This window comes from Cucumis melo, chromosome 6, assembly GCF_025177605.1.
Source record: "Cucumis melo cultivar AY chromosome 6, USDA_Cmelo_AY_1.0, whole genome shotgun sequence".
NCBI lineage: Eukaryota > Viridiplantae > Streptophyta > Magnoliopsida > Cucurbitales > Cucurbitaceae > Cucumis > Cucumis melo.
The window spans coordinates 3,737,002-3,756,091 of NC_066862.1; the positions used below are offsets into that span (position 1 = coordinate 3,737,002).

The 19,090-nt window shown below is 33.9% G+C and overlaps 2 protein-coding genes across 4 annotated transcripts; both read right to left on the bottom strand.

Moving 5' to 3' along the window:
* Window positions 1-2,102: 2,102 nt before the first annotated feature.
* Window positions 2,103-13,122, bottom strand: LOC103483651 (alpha-mannosidase I MNS4). The gene is made up of 17 exons (XM_008440368.3): window positions 12,789-13,122; window positions 12,138-12,257; window positions 11,926-12,018; window positions 10,941-11,027; window positions 9,958-10,048; window positions 9,408-9,463; window positions 9,031-9,103; window positions 8,245-8,354; window positions 6,826-6,876; window positions 6,227-6,315; window positions 6,009-6,090; window positions 5,775-5,888; window positions 4,070-4,149; window positions 3,643-3,778; window positions 3,466-3,536; window positions 3,119-3,359; window positions 2,103-2,786 (listed from the first exon to the last, which is right to left on the bottom strand). The coding sequence occupies exons 1-17, from the start codon at window positions 12,918-12,920 to the stop codon at window positions 2,568-2,570; spliced, it is 1,845 nt and encodes a 614-aa protein (XP_008438590.1). The 5' UTR covers window positions 12,921-13,122; the 3' UTR covers window positions 2,103-2,567.
* Window positions 13,123-13,915: 793 nt separating this feature from the next.
* On the bottom strand, window positions 13,916-17,679 carry LOC103483652 (rRNA-processing protein EFG1). Of its 3 annotated transcripts, none has more exons than XM_051086086.1 (8): window positions 17,280-17,679; window positions 16,678-16,807; window positions 16,434-16,561; window positions 15,802-15,940; window positions 15,134-15,248; window positions 14,968-15,034; window positions 14,593-14,877; window positions 13,916-14,270 (listed from the first exon to the last, which is right to left on the bottom strand). In XM_051086086.1, the coding sequence occupies exons 1-8, from the start codon at window positions 17,412-17,414 to the stop codon at window positions 14,265-14,267; spliced, it is 1,005 nt and encodes a 334-aa protein (XP_050942043.1). In that variant the 5' UTR covers window positions 17,415-17,679; the 3' UTR covers window positions 13,916-14,264. The 3 variants fall into 3 exon arrangements, with proteins under 3 accessions (XP_050942043.1, XP_050942044.1, XP_050942042.1); XM_051086087.1 differs by having other exon boundaries at window positions 14,593-14,871; window positions 17,280-17,673; XM_051086085.1 differs by having other exon boundaries at window positions 13,916-14,877; window positions 17,280-17,655.
* Window positions 17,680-19,090: the final 1,411 nt, after the last annotated feature.

Sequence of the window (19,090 nt, forward strand, 5' to 3'; positions counted from 1 at the left end):
AAAAAGATACCATTAAATTTATATCATCAATTTCGTTCAAGTCATCATCGCATTTATTCCGAATCTCACTTTCGTCTAACATTTCAAATGGTTTATATTTAAGTAGTAAGAGGTTTGAATGGTTAAGAAAAAATAGAAGTATTTTTTAAACCTATGGTAAGGTTGAATACAGTTTTTTGCATTTGAGTCTAATGTCAACTAAAGGATGACATGATTTGATTAAATAAATGTTGACTAATTTGATGTCATGTAATAGACAAATGACAAAGAAAAGTGTACAACAAAACAAAAGTGAAAATAGGAATTGATAAGATGTGTGAAAGGAATTTATATGCTATACTAAGGAAATGTTAATTTATTTATCTAACTATATATCCTACATTTATTTGTCACTTCTTGTTAAATCAATTTGTTGTTTGTGACAAAATATGTGTCAATAGATACACTATATATAGTTTAACAATTCGAAGTCCAATCATCTAATAGACCCAATAAAAAGCATCTACTTTTTCTTTTTCTTTTTCTTCTTTTTCGTAACATTTTTCATAATAAAATTGTTAAAAGATACACAATCGAATATTGGGATAAAATTGAAACAATTTCTTACCTGATTGGCAAAATAAGTTTAAAAGGTTAGATTCATATAACAAACTTATTTATTTTTACAAAAATGTCAAAAAAAAAAAAAAAAAGCAAACTCAAACCCACGTTATACACGTGATAGACTTAATAAACACTACTAATATTGCACTTGGTTTGACTTTCCAAATATTTATAAACTTTTTTTTTTTTTTGCATTTATAAATCTTTTTTTAAATACTTAGAAAGTCAATCAAAATATACACTAATACACTTGATACACTATCGATATCCATTTTGATACACATATAACCTTCTAATAGATACTTGATAAACACTTTGTACACATTTGATACTCACTAATACATTAAATATATGCTCGATACACCAAATGTTTCAACTTACGATAAAAGATTTTAAACTTTTGTTAAAAGATTAAGAAAAAAAATACATACATATCTTTGTGGTAAAAATATAGACCATGAACACATACTATTATAATCAAAACTAAAACGATTTATCCTTCAAACAAAAATTATTATAACTCATCTATAATAACCTAGGATTATAATAGCTCATTCCTTGCCCCAAACATTCGTGAAAAAGTGTTTCACGTTTCTTTGACTCTAAAGTTAATAAAGATCAAGTTACTTACAAGAATGTTAGATTGTTTTATTTATCTATATGTAATTAGGCATATTTGCTTAATTGCCATTAAATTAAAAACCTTAATATTTGGTCATGTTCAACATTTATATATACAAATATGTGTATCAGGTGTAGTAAATGTATATCACAATATATGTATTAGGTGTATGAAGTGCATATGAATTGTATCACTCGAATTGGATCTGTTTATTTTTTTTTCCGATATCTACAAAATAAAAAGTAAAAAGAAGCAAAATAAACTTACAAATTCCTAAACTCAAATTCTCACCGATCACGATTCCCAAAATTAAAAATCACGTTTGGTTGGAATCTACTTCATTAAAATGGGTACAATTTGGCGATTGAGTGTCACTAAGTTTTATTAAAACTAAAATTCATAATTATTTTAAATTAATGAATAAACACCAAAAAGTGAGTCTTTAATAATAAAAAAAAAATTAATAGTCAAAACAAAACTAATAGGAATTGCAATATTTTGAAATATATAAAGTAAATTTAAATCTTAAAACTACGTTTTAGAGTCTTAACCAAAATTGAAACTAAACCTAAAAGGTTTTTTTTCTTTACTCTATTGTTTCTAATTCTTTATACTTAGAAAAATTGTCTAAATTAAAGATTATTGGATAGAAACAATCTCCTTCCAAGAGCTATTCTATTTTAATCTCGAGCAACATTGCACATAATTTTCAACCGTTTCAGGGTTCACTTTGGAAATACATACATACACACGCATATGTACATATATAGACATACATACATATAGCTGGATGAATGCTGTCAGATCAACTGGTCAAATTCTATGCATAACTGAGAAAAATACGAAATAATTAACTTTTGGGTACTACCAGTTCAAGTAGACAACAAACAAACAAAATAGATCTGATTTCTACAATGTGAACAAATATCCATTCCTGTATCAAACAAAATAAAATCCGAATTCTGTAAAAAAAAAAAAAAAAGAAAGAAAGAAAAATACTACAAAGCAGTAGTAATTCTATGTTACAATGGCCAAAATGTTTAAAAAAAGTTAACGCATCAATCAGCAGAATCTGCATGAACTCAATATTAATCAGCAAAACAAAGCAAAGTTGTTTGTACATGTCAGCTTTTTGCTACCAAGCTCTCGTTTCACGCCGTTAATGACGAAATATACCTCCATGGTTGTGACAATAAGCTCCACCAGCAGTTAGAATCTTTCATGCTTCCAATTATTATATCCCAAAGAAGTTTAGTAAGGAGGATCCATGGAGAAGCAGATGGCAGGCGCCATCAGATCTTCTTAAGTCATTCCAAAAATATATTTTGAAAAAATGAGTTCCTTAAATAGCATGTGGGTCATTCAGAAAGTCCTCCCCAGGCTCCTGAGAATTATCATGGTTTATTTCATCAGATGTCGAATGCCCGGAGTTTTGATCAGTTTCAACCACTGTCAAATGTTTTTCGACAGTTTCTCTTTCATTAACGGACTCGTCTGCCATTTTCGAGCCAATATACGTTATACCAAACTTCTGTCCATGAGTCAGTCCTGGGCAAAACCCCTGTGTGACATAAAATAAGAATCTATTTGGTAAAAAGTCGACCTAATTCAATTTGGCCATGGACTGCGATTATGAATGGCATAAATTTCAGATGCCACTTTCCACTCGGTATTTCTTTAATTTGTTTGACTAATTTCCTTTCATTGTCTAGTACAATAACCAACAACTGTGTAACAGTGCAAGTATCCGTACGGCGCAGAAATGCAAATGTGTTTTCTTCACAATATTCTAAATATTATAAATCAATTTAACGAAGTGAGAAAAAAAACGCAGTGATACGAATAAATTAAGAGAGCAATATGAATCAAGCTTAAAGCAATTTAAACTATTACCCTGATCAACCCAGTTGTTGATGTCAGCTCAGAAAAATCAGAGCTTGACGGAATTTCTGTGGAAGTTGTTCCCTCGGAGAATGAACGTTTAGCTTCTTCAACATCAGTTGCATTATTTAAGTTACCAGATTTGGGCTCCACTTCACTTTTACAAAAAGCCCCAAGATATGAACAATGTTCCCTAACTAGGGATATTTGAGGGGTTGCAGGCAACAAGTGGCCCTCTGTGCTAAAAACATACCTATAAGAGGAATTCAGGTGTAGTTTGCTTTTAAATATATTACATATCATGGTAGAGAAAGGGTGTTCCATTAACACACAAAACTTGAAAAGAACCTATAGCTTACTTGTATGGACCATTTTCCACAAGGTTGTCAGGGCCCGCGGCCAAGTCAAAAAGAAGCCACAAGTACTTTACCTAATCCAACAAACATTGAGTCATTGACCAAAAAGTAACAATGTAAGATAATAGTTTCTGTTTCATTTTTTTAGTGTGTGGGGGAATGGAGGAGGAGTTTCCTCACCGTTTCAGCAAGGAAGAAGCTTTCCATGTGATCTTCTTGCTTGTGAAACTCAACATCTGATATATGACAATATCCACATGGGCATCGGGCACCATATTGCAAACTAGCGACCATGTCCCGTCCGGCATCAAGATATCTATAAAGAAAGATTTCAGACATGGAGCAATTTCTAGGAATATAATATCCTAAATGTTTTAGATTTTATGCATTCACAATTTGAAAATTTCATCCAACAATAACAAAAGCTGATCACTTTCTACCTGAATAGTTGTTTCAAAAGGAATGAAATTAAATTAATCATTCTTGTGGGCCCACTAGAAATGAAAGATGATATTGAAGAACGCTAGTAGGGCCACAACCACATACTTATGAACATTACGTAAATCCTACGCTCCTTGTATAGCACAACCACTTTTCACTAGCTCACCTGGGATTTCGGGTGGCTTTGTAGAGCCAATAAGTGCTCTCTATTAACTCTGGGCGTAGTGGATAACTTTTCTGCCCATGCTGCAATGATACATGAATCAGAAAAATGACCATGCAAAGGAAATAAAAAAAAAAACAATTCAATTAATTCAAGTTTCTAGTTATCTAGTCTTTGAACTTTCGAAAGTCTCTAATGGACTCTTAACTTTCAATTTTATGTCCAATAGGTTCCTAAACTTTATAATTATCTAATAAGTTTTTTAACTTTCAATTATGTGTATAATAGCTCCCTAGATTTTCAATTTTGTTTCTCACAAGTCCTTAATCTGTTCAATATTTTAAATTTTGGACCTACAAGACAACCCAATTTTAACATTCCCTTACACACAATTCAAATTTCATATCTAATAGATCATTTAGTTTTTTAAAATTTTGAACGTGTCGAGAACATGTTCGCACAATTGACAATTTAAGGACCATACGGACACAAACTTAGGAGTTTAGGAATTCAAATTGCAATTTAACCAAAATTAAATATAAGGACATGTACTTAGAGGAGCCTACAGAAATAGGAAAAGATAAAATGTTGAAGTCTCTGAAATACTATATTTGTCAGTAGAAGCTGAAGGAAAACAGAACCCTGATAGAGGACTAGGGCTTACAAATGATCACATATATAGACAAATGCATGCATATAAATGGATGGGTAGATGCATGCTTCAGAAGCTCATATAAGAAGCAAAGGTGGTTACGAGGGATAGGTGGTCAGGAGATAGACCCATCTACTCTCGTCTCTATAGATTGTATCTTTTTTACTCAATGAGAAATCACCTGTCGGCAAAAATGAGTTGTCCTTTTCTCAAATCTTTTTTTCCCGCCACATTGGGGGTCAGATGTTCCTTGTCTGACAGGAAAACTCGGATGTTATCACCCTTCTCTCGCTGATAGGGGAATTCTGCTGTGGTTGGGGAGCAAGGATGTCTGTTTTTTGGAGCCCTTGTCGTTCTGATGGCTTCTCTTGCAAGTTTTTCTTTCACTGTATGATCAATCCCTTTCCCTCCAGTGGTGTCTTTGCTTTGTTGCAGAGGGTAAAAAACCCAAAGAAGGTTAAGATGTTTGTGTGGCAGGTTTTCCATGGATGGCTTAACATTTTGGATTGAGTTTCGAGAAGGTTGGGGAATTTGATTAACCTATTGGTTTGTATTCTTTATAGACTATTGGGTGAGGATCTTAATAATATCCTCTACAGCTGTGACTTTGCACAAGCAATTTGGTGTTGTTTTTTTCAAAGAGTTCACAGTTTAGCAAAACATAGAGGCTACAGAGATGGAGTCTTTCTTTTCGCTCCAGGAGGAGTGTTTTTATGGCAGGCTAGGGCGTGCCAAGTTTGTGGAGTGTGGGAGGAGAGGAAAAACCAAGTTTTTAGAGAATTTGAGACCTCGGAGTGATGTTTGGACCCTAAAAAGATTCAACATCTATACGTGGGCTTCAGTGTAAGTCATATTGTAACTATTTGTTACCATTTCTTAAATTGGACTCCTTTTGCGGGTCCTTTTTGGGTCTTTTATGTATGCCTTATGTTTTCTTTCATTTTTCTTGGTGGAAGTTCGATTATTCAAGAAAATATAATTGAAAAGAAATGAGATTTAACAACATAAATTAAAACATATTAGTTGACTTATATCCAGTATTGATAATTAAGATACCTGAACACTGAGTGTAGCAAGATTGAAACCCTCGGGTGTGAATCCATATCTCTTCCAGACACTAAGAAAAGCAGTATGTGTCCGGATTGCAGGGTCAATATCCCCTGCCAAAACCTTTCAAGACAATAGAAGAATTTTTTGACTTTTTTCTTTTTCTTTGAACTAGAGTTTATAACCTACAGGAAAGCCTGATAAACAATTAACAGTATAAATATGTAAGAGAAAAACTAAAACCTGAAGCCCTGGCCAAAATGCTTGCAAACTGTTGAATAGTGGCCAGACAAGAGCTCCAGAATCCATATTTACCTCCACATACCTACATGTATGGGAAACCGGTCACAATATCAAATGTAAGACACACCCATTGATCATTTTAAATTAAAGGCAGGAGAGGAGGGAAACTAAAATATCTTCCTAATCCTCACAATTAGACACAGAATGCATAACCTTACCAAGGATCATTGAAAAGATAATGCATCACAGCTCCATATGCTTCTTGAAATATGAATAGGTATTCTTCATCGCCAAACAAAAGATAGGCCTAAAAGCATATATTACAATTATAAAAGTAAATAAATACATGAACAGTGGAAATCTACGGGGTATAAGATTGGGATTAGTTATGCATTAATTAACAATTAGATGGATAATTATTGAATACTTGCAGAATCAAGCATTTGGCAGTATACCATAAGATGATTATCAAATAAAATGAATATAGTTGCATTGAAGAAAAGACATCAACAACAATTGCCTAAAGTTTAAAGCCTAATGAAGCGAAGCTTGTGTGTTGTCCACGTAAAAGGAACCAATTGCTGTGCAAAGAAAAGATAATAGATTGATAAAACAAACACAACAGAAACTTCTCGTGAAAGTAGAAGATAGTTGATTCAAGTATGGTGCAACTGATACAAAGAGTTGAAGCAAAATTTTTCATCGCCCTCGATGAGCAGAAGAGAATATATGTATTAATAATTAGACAGAATATGAATATTTGTTGGAAGCATATTCTTTGGAATGCCAGAAAGCTGCTTAAATAAGGGTTGCTAACCTTCAATAAATACTCGTAGAAGGAATCGATGCTCGTACCTATACCTGCATCCTGCGAGACAAGAAATGAAGATACTTTTTTTAGGCTGACAAACTTCTATTAGATCCAGAAACAGTTAACAAGAAAGAGGCAAGATAAGATATCTCCCTCTAGAAACCAAAGGACTAAAATCTAGAAGTATGAATATTACAAGAGGGGCATGTAAAGAATTCCGGTCACTGTATTTCCAAGATGGCCTTTACATTTTACAACATTAACTCTCAACAAGTCAGGATATGATAAGGGCACTATGGGGGTATTAACCTAGTTGAGATGTCTGGGTGCACCTACTGATCCTCTCGCTCGCTCCCCCATTTTTAGGCTTCTCTATTATTCTCAATGTAGAAGTCTCTTGTACTTTGAGTTTATTAATAATAAAGAAGCTTGTCTCCTTTAAGGAAAAAAAACAAGTCCTATAACATTGCACACACCCCAGCAAACCATAAGAAAACAGTCTTTTACTCAAAAAATAAATGGAGGAAGAACTCCTGATCACATCCATAATATACCTCCAGAAAGCAGGCAAGATGCAAACTACTGAAACAAATGTAACCAAATAGAATTTGCAAGCTTGCAACCCCAAACAACGTGATTCAGGTCTTCTTTTACCTTCAGACAGAGTACAACAAAAAGGATCAACTAATAAGGGCATTTTCCTTTAGAGCCAATCAATAGTGTTCACACGACCAAGTAAAACTTTCCAGGTAAAGAACTTAATCTTCTTTGGAATCTAAATCCTCCAAAGAACATCAAACACATACTCCCTATTGGGGAAACGGCCCAATAAAATATGAAAGAATGATTTAAAAGAGAAACCCCCTAATGGGCTAGGGATCCAAACACACACATCCCTTTCCCAAGCCTAAAGTTATAACTCCCCCATCAAGGACAAGAGAGAGACAACCTCCTCTTGTATGATTGGTAAGTTAATAAAATGTGACATCGAATGAATATATTAGGAATATGATTGGGAAGTTTCTCCCCCATCCTTGTATATTAGCTAAAAGAGAAGTAGAATTAATAAAATAACTAATGGCATATGCCCTTGTATTCATTTTTTCCCCTCAATGAAAGTTGTTTTCATAAGAAAAATAAAAAATGAAATAACTAACGTCATGACTCTTATCCAAGAAGAGGCGAGCATTATATTCCAACCTTGTGCATAACTAAAACATTGAATCTCAGCTTACATCTATATGACCTGTGTTTAATATTCTCTAGGATAAATTAGTAAGATCAGGACACATATCTATCCATTATCATAAACTTCCCTCCAATCAAAAAAATTTCGCAGAAGAGTTTTCAGAAGTCTTGTTATTTGCAACTAATAGGGCATTAATAAATTGAGCATGTAATACACTTCAACAGCCTGTATGTTACCTTCTGTGTCCATTCACCTGTAAAAACATTAATGTGTGCACCAACTAAATTAAGCTTTGAACGGCATGCCCAAAGTCCACGTACTGCATTCTTTGTTACTTGTTCAAAAACTGTGTTCCAATGGTAAATGGAAATGTGTGAAATCTTATGAACCAAGTGGAATGAGCATTTGGAGATCAAAAGGCAGTCAACCAACTTTCTAAAGAAGCCATACATGAGAGATATCAACAGATACTTACCAAGTACCAAGCAAGAAGTAGGAGAGAGTAAGAAAGAAAAGAATGAAGTGTCGTAACTAAAACCTTGTATAGTTCCAAGGATACTTAACCACTTTACTAAATAGTGACAAGATTTACAAATAACTCAACACATTTCACATTTGTTCCGTGGAAACAATTTCATAAAGGTGTACTCCGGGAGGGGGAAAAAGGGAACCATTAGTTTTGGCAATTAGCTAGATTTTGGCAGGGTATATGTAGGATAGGAACAAGGACTTGAGCAGACAGTTAATTGTAATTTTAAGGAACTAAAGACAGAGGCGACTGACACCGTTGAATTGCTTGGGGGGTGGACTGCATGGTGTTCTTAAACCCATTTTGATATTAGTGTCATAAATAATATTCTAGACACCCTATTCACACAAACATGATGGATTTGGGGGGGGGGGGGGGGGGGGTGTTGTCCTACAATTGAGGCGTTTCCTTAGGGACCAAAAGCTCCAAAGAAACCCTAAAAACTACTGAATTAAGATAAGAATGCACTTCAAGTTTAGGTTGCAACACTCACTTGGATCATTTGTCAAACGGCTTAGAACACCAAATTCCAAAGTTAAGGTTCCACCACCTGCGGTTGATGTTATCTGAGAAACAGAACAAAATATGTGGGTTAGAACCACAACCGAGCTTGCTAAATAATTACTGGTTATGTTACATGAATTCGTGATTATCATATGATATACATCAATAGTCCTTGGTGTTCATACAAGGTAACTCAATGTCACATTGGTAAGCTAGTTCTGATGGTCCTCGAGTGTTCTAATGTAATGGAAGAAGAAACTATCTCCTAGCTATGTGGTTTCTTTATTAGAACCTAAATGGGTAGCATGATCTTCTAGTTGATCATTAGACATCACATGTATAAGAAAAGGCTGAAAAAAGCTTTACCTTGCTTTCATGTTCATCAACTCCATACAGTAGGTTAACTGATCCAAATGGAATTCCTGCATAGTATGATGAAATAGACTGTCACTGAATAGCCACCAATAGCATATGAACTTTGTCTATGACACCCAAAAAAGAGCTTTCCAGCTTAGTTTCACGAAAGTAATGGCTTGGGAAAATTTGCTTTGCTTTTTGAATGATAAAATCCACAAACATATAATCTAGAATAAAAGACCTTGCAATCCCATGACATAAACTACATAACAAACTTAAGCCTATGTATGGGCAATTCAACCATCGGAATATAAAACTGAAAAGCATGCACTAAGGTAGAAATAGAAGTGCCAAAAATGAAAATTCAATATACATAGGCACAGGCAATTGAATTTGGTTGGATATCCTCTAATCTTATTTTAACTTCTCTCTTTAATGAAATCATCTTGTTTAAGGAAAACGGGAGAAAGTTTTGAAATTTCAGTATGCAAAATTTGCAAAAGCTGCTCTCTTCATGTGAGCTTAACTATACAAAGATGGAAATACTTCAGTAACAAACCTGTAGGAGTGTCAAACGCAGGCAGTAATCTTCGAGCCAGATCCTCTGCCAAGTGAAGCAGTTGATTCTCGTAGGATGCAATCTTCATGCCCTATAGGGATGGGAGGGAATCAATCAGATACTCATATTTAAGAACTGAACAACTATCCAAGAAACGTAGGTACTAGTACTACAAACGGTATCAATGGATAAACTAGCTACAGCTACAACCAATATGAGAAATGGACATCTAATGGGTTAATCTTCAAACGAATATTGCACTATAGGAGGAAGGCATACAATATTTGAGAATATACTATCACAGCATGATGGGAAAAGGTAGACTTGAACAGAACTTAAATGTGGTTTGAAATTTTCTAATTCCTCGTTATCCAATTAATGAACCTAAAAAACGGACTTCAGAGGTTCAATGCAACCAAAGAAGCAGAATTGACCTCAGCAAGAATGGCATGTAAATATTTAGCCACCGTCTCTCATCTAAAACAAATCCCAAATGTGTATGGTTGTTACTGTTCAATTAAACTTGTATTATCCAAATCTGTTCTCATGGATAACTAGTTTTTTAAGACAAACAGATACGTTTCTTCACTTGAGAATCACATGCTGGTGAGTAATATTTTTCAAGTTTACAATAATCTTAACCTTTACAAACCACTCCATCATTGTAAACAGTTCATATGGATTCCCTCATTCTGTGCTTTACCTTAATCAAAATGTTCACCACTTCTCAATCCAAGTGCTCAACTTTGTTGAGAAATCAGAAATAATTTTTAATGATATTTACGCAACTATTGTTACACTATTCGTGAAAACAAGACTCTACTTGGCTGACTATAGAACCTTGATTTTGTGATGCCATCAGAATTTGAAGTAATGTAATTGCAAGATAACACAGATGCAATGTAAAAAGAAAAATTAAAATATAAATAATGAAGTTTTAAATAAATATATAAAATTAAAAATAAATAAATAAAAATCATTACCGTAGTGTGGTCACTTGCAATAAGATGAGCAGAAAGTAAACCTCCAAGAACTCGAATGTTTGTCTCAAAGAGTGATACTGTTTTATTCTGTAATTATAACATAAGATTCTAGTTGAAGAAACATATAATTTTAGAATAACAATGGTACAAAACTGAAACAATATTCAGTTTGAGTAATACATGAAACGTTTCACACACATGACTTAATAACTCATCTTTGAGCAATTATTAAGTAACCCTGTTTAGAGGGGTACAACCCGAGAACTTTCTAAGTGGCCACCCAACTTAGTACTATTTTTATCCAAGCACGCTTAACTAAATAACCTTGTTTAAAAATCATAATATGATTGAAATTTCCCGTAGATACAAACGGAAATATGCAGTGCCTGGTTACCCTCCAACTCTCTTACTAGAAGCAAAGTCCTTGACCATTATCGACCACGAATAAAAAGGGATCCTCGGTCTGCAAAGACATCATCTGCTGATATTTCTTTAACTCACCAACCCCTAGCATCTCTCCTAAATGCTCTGGTTATTATAGAATTTCAGAGAGAATCTCTTTGCCAAGCAAACTGTCACACCCATCGGAACAGAAGCAGTAATTTCCTGTTTTAAGTTGACAAAGACCAGGATTTTGAGATGGCTCGGTATCTCTATCTGTTACTAATACGGTCTAGACTTTATCAGAAATTGTAATAAAAAAAATAAAACATCCGAGAACTACTTGAAACACCTAAAATAGAGGTCATGCACTAAGACTCGAAGACCAAGATAACTTGGTCATATAATACTACATGCTGAAGAAAAAGCTCAACACGTAAATTCATCACATAGCTGAAGGTCAAAGAAAAAGAAATTACAAGCACCTAAAAGGAAAAAAACCATTAACCAGGTAATGATCCTATAAAAAATACTTCACTACAGATTTTAACACTAGATAACTCTAATCGAGACAGCAACCCCCACAAAAATGTATATTACTCACTATATCGAACCGAAGATTTTTACCAATCCATTCAACAGATGCAGCAAATTGTTCCCGATCACCAAGCAAAGCCAGTGTATCCAAAGAATCAATCTGTGACAACAAAATGGGAGAACAACATAGCATCAATCATCACAATCCCAATACGATAACTCTCAATCAGTTAACTTATTATTTGGATTTATAACGTAAAACAGAAGAAATGAGCTTACCAAAGTCAATGCATAACCACCAAGTGAATCTTCTCCTTCACACGATAGAGGTCTTAATTCATCGAGGGGAAAAGCATGCCTCATGTATCCATTGAAAGCATGATAAAACATCTCACGGACCTACATAGCAATTATATCTTGCTCAAAACAATCAGAAAATAGATGAACAGTAGAGAAATGGGGACAGATCATAAGCAAATGAAACTCAAACAGACAATATTTCCGAGTTATCAATAATATCATGAAAACACTAATTCCAAATCTCGTACCCCTGTCCTCCTTCAATGAAGACAGTGAAGCTCTCGGTACTGTATCATTGTAAAGTAAGATTTAAGAACTTCCGTCCTCAATCCGGTTTAACTAGAATGTGTAAACATATAAACTCGATGAAAATCATCATGTACTGGCAGGTAAAACGAAAATTTGGAGATTTATTTTAAGAAAAATTCTTTCAGATATCAGGAAAAAACTATTCAAAGTCCACCAATTCCATAACTAGCAATGTAGGCCACCCGACGAGTTTACCCAATAAAAAAGAGACAAAAGGCTATGGCTTTGGAGGGTATTGAAATCGAGGAAGGATTAATCGACTATCAGTCCTTAATGGATTTCTGCAACACGATTGAATGGGAAGAGAGAAGGAATCAATACCTCATCTCTGAGTTGATTGGCTTCTTGGGGAGTGACACCATCAGCTAGAGAGTTTTGTACGAAAATGGGGAGTGAAAACGAGAGTAAAAGAAAGAGAAAGAAGAAAGGAAGCTGAGCTGAAGGAGCTTCCATTAGAATCTCTCAATCGATGGTTTTTCCTCTCGATGCTGAGCGACTCTGAAGAATGAAAACCACTGTGGTTCTTCTTCTTCTTCTTCTTCTTCGGTTTTCTTCTTTTTCTTTTCCGCTCCAAAATTTTAACATCGATGGAGGAAGGGATGGTTTTTTCTTTTTTCGACGTTAAATTTGGAATGGAAAATTTACCTTTGAGTCATTCAAATTTTTAAAAGATAAAAATAACACCCTTTGTACTTTTTGACAGATATCAATTAAGGTTATTTGGACGAAAACAATGAGAGGAAACGTTAGTATTGAATTCAAAGTTTACCACATGAAATAAAGAATAAACTACTAAACTTATATTTTCTGTTTAAAAAGTATACATTCTTTTGGAAAAGGAAAAAAGAATACTACAATCTGAAGTAAGAATCTGTACATGTTGGATTGGTTCCTATTTTTATAGAAAATTAAAAGATTGGTTCCTATTTTTATAGAAAATTAAAGTTTTTGAAAGCTACTTAAGACGATTTTGAAAAGACGGACCTTAGCAATGTTGATGAAGTTTTTGAAGGATTCAGGGTAATGTTGTAGAGAATGAGTATTAATGAAACAAACATCAAAGTTTGTATTTTCATTTTTCTTTTATCCTAAAATAAAATTGAAAGAAATTTTAAATGAAGATTCAATTCTTTGATCTCTTAAATCTCAATAAGTTTTTTTTTTTTTTTAATCTGAGAAGACATTGCATGATAATAGTATTGGCATTTTCTTTAAGGGAGTATACGAAGTTTATGCTTTTCTACATCGACTTCTCATTATAAAATTCTTTTGTTACCTACGTTGGAGTTCTAATTTGTACAATTTAAATATTAAAAATTTGCATACATACATACATATATATATAACATGATCCAATCCGACAACAATTTCAAACACCGTTATTTCTTGTGTGGAATCAAAAATAGTAGGTAAAATAGGGTTGAACTCGAAAGAAGCAGAGGAAGTAATTTTGACGAAGGCCACAGAGTAAGCATGGTATATAAGATTCAGGTTTCATTACAAGTTTCAACCGTATAGAAAAGAAAACCACCCAAAACCACAACCTGTGAAGATTTTTCTGATGATCCAAAAGGAAAGAAAACAAGGGGAAAAAAAAGAGCCACAATAAAAGATCATAGAGATCATTACACAACTAAAGGAAATAATTTTTCTGAAACCCTTGATATATGCAGAGCAAACCGCCAAAAGGGTCGAGAACCGATAAGATAAGATACTTTCATCGAAGGGTTAAATTCAGAATCCGCTTCAGAAGTCAGGTTTAGGCTTGTAATGTTACAGCGCACCAAGGCCAATCTATCATACCTGTGAAAAGGGGACTGGTCAATGGTACAAAGTACTTTCACAAGCACATGGAAATAAATAATTCACAAGTGTGTGTATGGTGGGAACTGGGGAGTGAGAGGACTTTGAAGCAACAGCCAACTTCTTACAAGGATATATGAGAAGGGGATCGAGACTAGGAATATGCATTATACATTTATACTTGCTATACTGCTATAATTATCAGGTAATTTCAATAAGAATTTTCCGAATATTGAATTTCAATTATCATAGCACAGGAGTTAATGAAGTAGAAGACAAATATTAGCGTGAAGGAATGAATTTTTGGTAAAAAGGGGTATACCTGTTGTTTTTTCTTTTTTGGCCTCCTCTTTCTTCTGGGTTTGTGTGCATCAGAATTGGAACTTATATTACTGCTCTGACCTGTATGCGAGGAGTTTGAGGATCCCCTAGCTTTAAAAGATCCACTTCTACCACCTGATGTATTGCTGGATGTAGAAAATTCAGCCCTGTGATTTGTGGAAGATTTTCTCAACGAAGATCCAGCTTTTGTCCAAGCTTGAGCTGAACTTGAAAATGATTTGGTAGGACGAGGAGGAGGCATCAAGGCTCTGGCAGAAATCTGCCTCTACATAAAATGCTAGTCAAATAAGAGGATGATGGAAAAAGTGATGTGCGTGACGGGGAGGGAACAAGACAAAAGCAATCACATATAAACCTGATGATTTTTTTCATCACTAGACATGCCGGATGCTGCTTTGCCGGAAGTACTGGAAGCTTGTTCCCTGCCAAAGCATAGGATGATCATTCAATATACCCAAACGGCCAAACTCTCGCAAAAAATTATCAAACAAGAATAGAAAGAAACTTCAAAGCCTGCATACCTTGTACTTTTATCTGTCCACTCATCATCTGCATCTGCTTCATCACTTGAGCTGCCACATAAGAAGAAATCATCCTCGCTCATGTCAAGCAACCCATCATCCTCACTACCGGTCTCTGTTTGAGTCAATTCCACGTCATTAAAAAGAGCCTATTAAGATCTTGATAAAAACAACTATAAAAAACTACAATATTCAAAATATTAGGGGAAATGTACTTTTCTATATATAAAACCAATTTCCATTGAGCAAATGGAAATTGTTTAAATGAAAAAGTTGTTCAACAAGTTGATAACATAGAGAAGACAAAAAGTTCTATGGGTTGCTAAAATAGCATTGAAACTATAATTGCTCAACGGAGATTTTAAATAAAGCAGCCAATAAAACTAAATATAAGAACTGTCACAAGGTATCCTTTCAAACCAAAGGTTCTCGTGTATCAAGGTTCCTTGTCTTTCTTTCAACCCAAAGGTTTCAGAAAAAAAAAAGGCTACATTTAAACATTTTTCTAATAAGTTGATTTTAAAATTTAACTAGGTTGCTAAATTTTGTAGGTAGCACTTCGTCCATAAACCTATATTCTAAGAAAATTCCCCAACTACTTGGCAGAAAAAAAAAATTAAGCCAAAAATATGAGAGAAAAAAAGTAGAAAATATGTTAAAGAAACCACCTTCTAAATCCTTTCCACTAGCCGCCGCAGCAATCAAATTGGCTTTAATCTGCTCACGTAACTTCTTTCTCCTATCAACCATGTCTGAATCATCACTTCCGGTAAATAAAGCTACATATTTTTCTGTTTTGGGAAAGAACTGCATTCAAACGAAAAACTTTCATGTCTGCAATTATAGAGGTTAATGAAAATCCAAGTGCTATACTTATCACTACATCTGTTGTAACTATTGTTGATTCTTCATTCAGGGGTAAATGGGGAAATAACAAAGCACGTGGCAAACAAAAGCTGAATCTACAGTTTATACCTCCTCTAGTTTATGAGAGACAAGTAAATCAACAATGCAAGAATTCAGGGTTGTCTAAGAATTTGTATTGGCATTAGAAAAAATGAAAAAAAGTAAATGTGTGTCATGATGATATTTTAGGAAAGAAAAACAGGATAGTGAAGACTATGAAGTAACTACAACCAAAAAAGAAAAGAAAAGAAAAGGTTAGATGATCTCCAGCATATGGAAGCATTTATTATATACATTATATACATACATAAATATATTATATGCATAATGTATACAAATGCACATACACTCACATATGCATACTTCTACAACAAATAAATGTTCTATTACATACCCTGACATATTCAAGATCCTCTTTCAACTTAGACAGTTGATCTGCAACATCTGAATCTTGAAACTGGCCAGATGGAGCACGCTGAAGTTTCTCAAGCCGCCTAATTCTTCTTTCAATTTTTCTCCTCTCTGAATTAAGGGCAAGGTTTTAAAAGAAAATGAACAATAGACAATAAATAAAAATTGGATACATGCTTGAAAAACAAACCCCATCAAATGACAGAAAAACTATTACCAAGTATTACCAAAAAATTTTATCTTCCTGTCGCGCAAGAATATTTTGCGCTCAACTGCCAACCGAGAATGAATTTCTTGCTGTTTTCTAAGTCCTTCCAACTTCTTTTCTTGAGCGTCCCTCACTTCAGCAGGTAAATTCTGGAGGAATGAAATTAACAACAAACACGCACAGTAAACGTCGGAGCAAAAAAAAAAAAAAAACAAACAAAGGTACGCATCTTCCTCATCAAAAGATACTCGGTGTAATAACCAAAAAATATATCGAAAACCAAACCCACACGGAAACTAAAAAATCCTCCATAACATCCTTCACCTCAACATTTGAGTAACTTCATATAGTAAGTACACACTTATCCTAATTAAAACATGTCAATATTAAACTCCAGTAATCCCAATGAATCAAATTCAACATGCAAAAAAACTATCCTAAGAATCAAGTGTTATTTTATTTGATCGTAAGAGAAACCCCAGCAACAAATCTTACCAAACTTAAACAGGTAACAAATCCCAAAACCCTAAAACGAACTGAAACAGCTCCCAGAACTACAATGTCAACCGACGATTTCTAAAAGCGAAAGAAGGAAAAAAAAAAAAAAGAATTGGAAGGAACCTTGCGAAGCATGCGCTCGGCAGATCGAATTTGGTTCTTGAGGGAGACGGACTTGGGCTTCTTTTCAACGGCCAAACCCTTCGATCGGCGTGCCGCCGGGTTGACCCTGCGCTTGCCGTAGCCACCATGGGCCATGGTTGGGAAAAAAGGAGATAAGGGAGAAGAGGAGGGGCAGAGGGGGGATTGTGATTGTCAGATTGTGCCCTAGAACGTGGTTTGAAGGGCAAGGGTTTTGCGAAGAGACTCTCAGCACCAGACCGGTGTGTTCATAGCACCGGAGGCGGAGAGGGATATCTCTCTCTTTGTTTCACTCTCCCAACATGAGTTTTTTCTCTTTTTAACTTTTTGGATTTTCTTTCGGGACGATCTTCTTAATTAATGCAAATCCCTATTTATTTAGCGCCTTTTTTATTCTGACATTACACCTTCACCTTGTTTGCTTAATGCTTCCTACCAAAACCTACTTTTCTTTTTCCCATCTATAACATTAGTTGTTAGTTTTTTCTTTTTATTGAGTTTTATGTTTATTTTGGTTAAAAAAATCTAATTCCTTTCCATTATGGCAACTTTTTATTTTTACTCTTTTTTCTTTTTAACGATAGATATAAGGGAAAAATAAAATATGTACAAGATTTATTATAAGGAACACAAAGCTACAACAAGTTATTTTACCACTTTCTCCTCACATATGATACGAATATATAAACAGAAAAGACATCTTTCAAGAAAGAGAGAAGAGTTCGGGGAGAATGTCGAAGTTGCGATAACATTAGCGGCTTTATTATTGTTTTTATTGTTATATCTATTTTAATTATTTTGAACAAAAAATAAGGTTAGATTGTCAAACCATAGGAATCCCTTACAAGGTAAAACCTTATTTTCCTATGTAATCTTTAGATTTCTTAACCAATTTCTCAAAACCAAAACAAAATTCTAAAAACCATCTTTTTCAGTTTCCAAATCAAGGAACAAACCATAACAATCAATACATGGTAATGGTATTTATAGGCTTAATCTTCCAAAATTAAAACTAAACTCACATTTGGTTTTTCGTTTCTAAAAATTAACCCTGTTTCTTTTTTTTTTCCTTTCTAATCATCGTTTTCATCCTTCTTAAATAAAAAAGGTAATTTTTAACCAAGTTTCAAAAAAAAAAAAACAATTTTTTTAGTTTTCAAAACTTGGAATGATTTATAAAATGGTCGGTGGAAGTTAGATAACAAAATAAGAAAATTAAAAATGGACCAAGTATTCATGAACGAGATTTGTATAATTATCAAATAACGGGGGATTGTAAATATGATGCCAAAAGCAAGAGAAATTTAAATATGCATATTGGTGTTTTGAAAAAAAAACGTTTGACCAGAATGAATAATTGAGAGTACTAGAGAGTACAAAAGTGCTGAAGTACGTTGATTCATATGAGGTCATGATTGAAAGTAATGCTCAAACTGATAGTATTAAAAAATTGTGAAACTTATGTCACTCATTTGAATTTATCAATCAAATTTTAATACACTTAAATAGGCTATAATATGTCCATCTCTCTTTAATCACTATGCACATTACAGAAACATTTTAGAAAAAACACACATGGATATAAGGAAAACAAGAACATTGTGAGTAATAATACTGAGGTGTTGAATAATTTGATATTATTCGATACCTATTATGATTATATAAAGGATGAGAATAAAAGGTTTAAGATGTGGAGAGAGGTCTAAAAATTATAAAAGACAAGAATAAGCAAATTTTAGAAACAGATACATTTTTTTAGAACAATACAAGGATAGAAAATTAATTATGGGGCT

Coding starts and splice junctions, on each gene's coding strand:
- LOC103483651 (XM_008440368.3), bottom strand. CDS start 12,920: ATGGAAGCTCCTTCAGCTCAGCTTCCTTTCTTCTTTCTCTTTCTTTTA. Junction 12,258..12,788: donor CCAATCAACTCAGAGATGAG/GTATTGATTCCT, acceptor ATTGCTATGTAG/GTCCGTGAGATGTTTTATCA. Junction 10,049..10,940: donor TTGCAAGTGACCACACTACG/GTAATGATTTTT, acceptor CCATCCCTATAG/GGCATGAAGATTGCATCCTA.
- LOC103483652 (XM_051086085.1), bottom strand. CDS start 17,414: ATGGCCCATGGTGGCTACGGCAAGCGCAGGGTCAACCCGGCGGCACGC. Junction 16,808..17,279: donor CCGAGCGCATGCTTCGCAAG/GTTCCTTCCAAT, acceptor TCATTCCTCCAG/AATTTACCTGCTGAAGTGAG. Junction 14,878..14,967: donor GTGATGAAAAAAATCATCAG/GTTTATATGTGA, acceptor CATTTTATGTAG/AGGCAGATTTCTGCCAGAGC.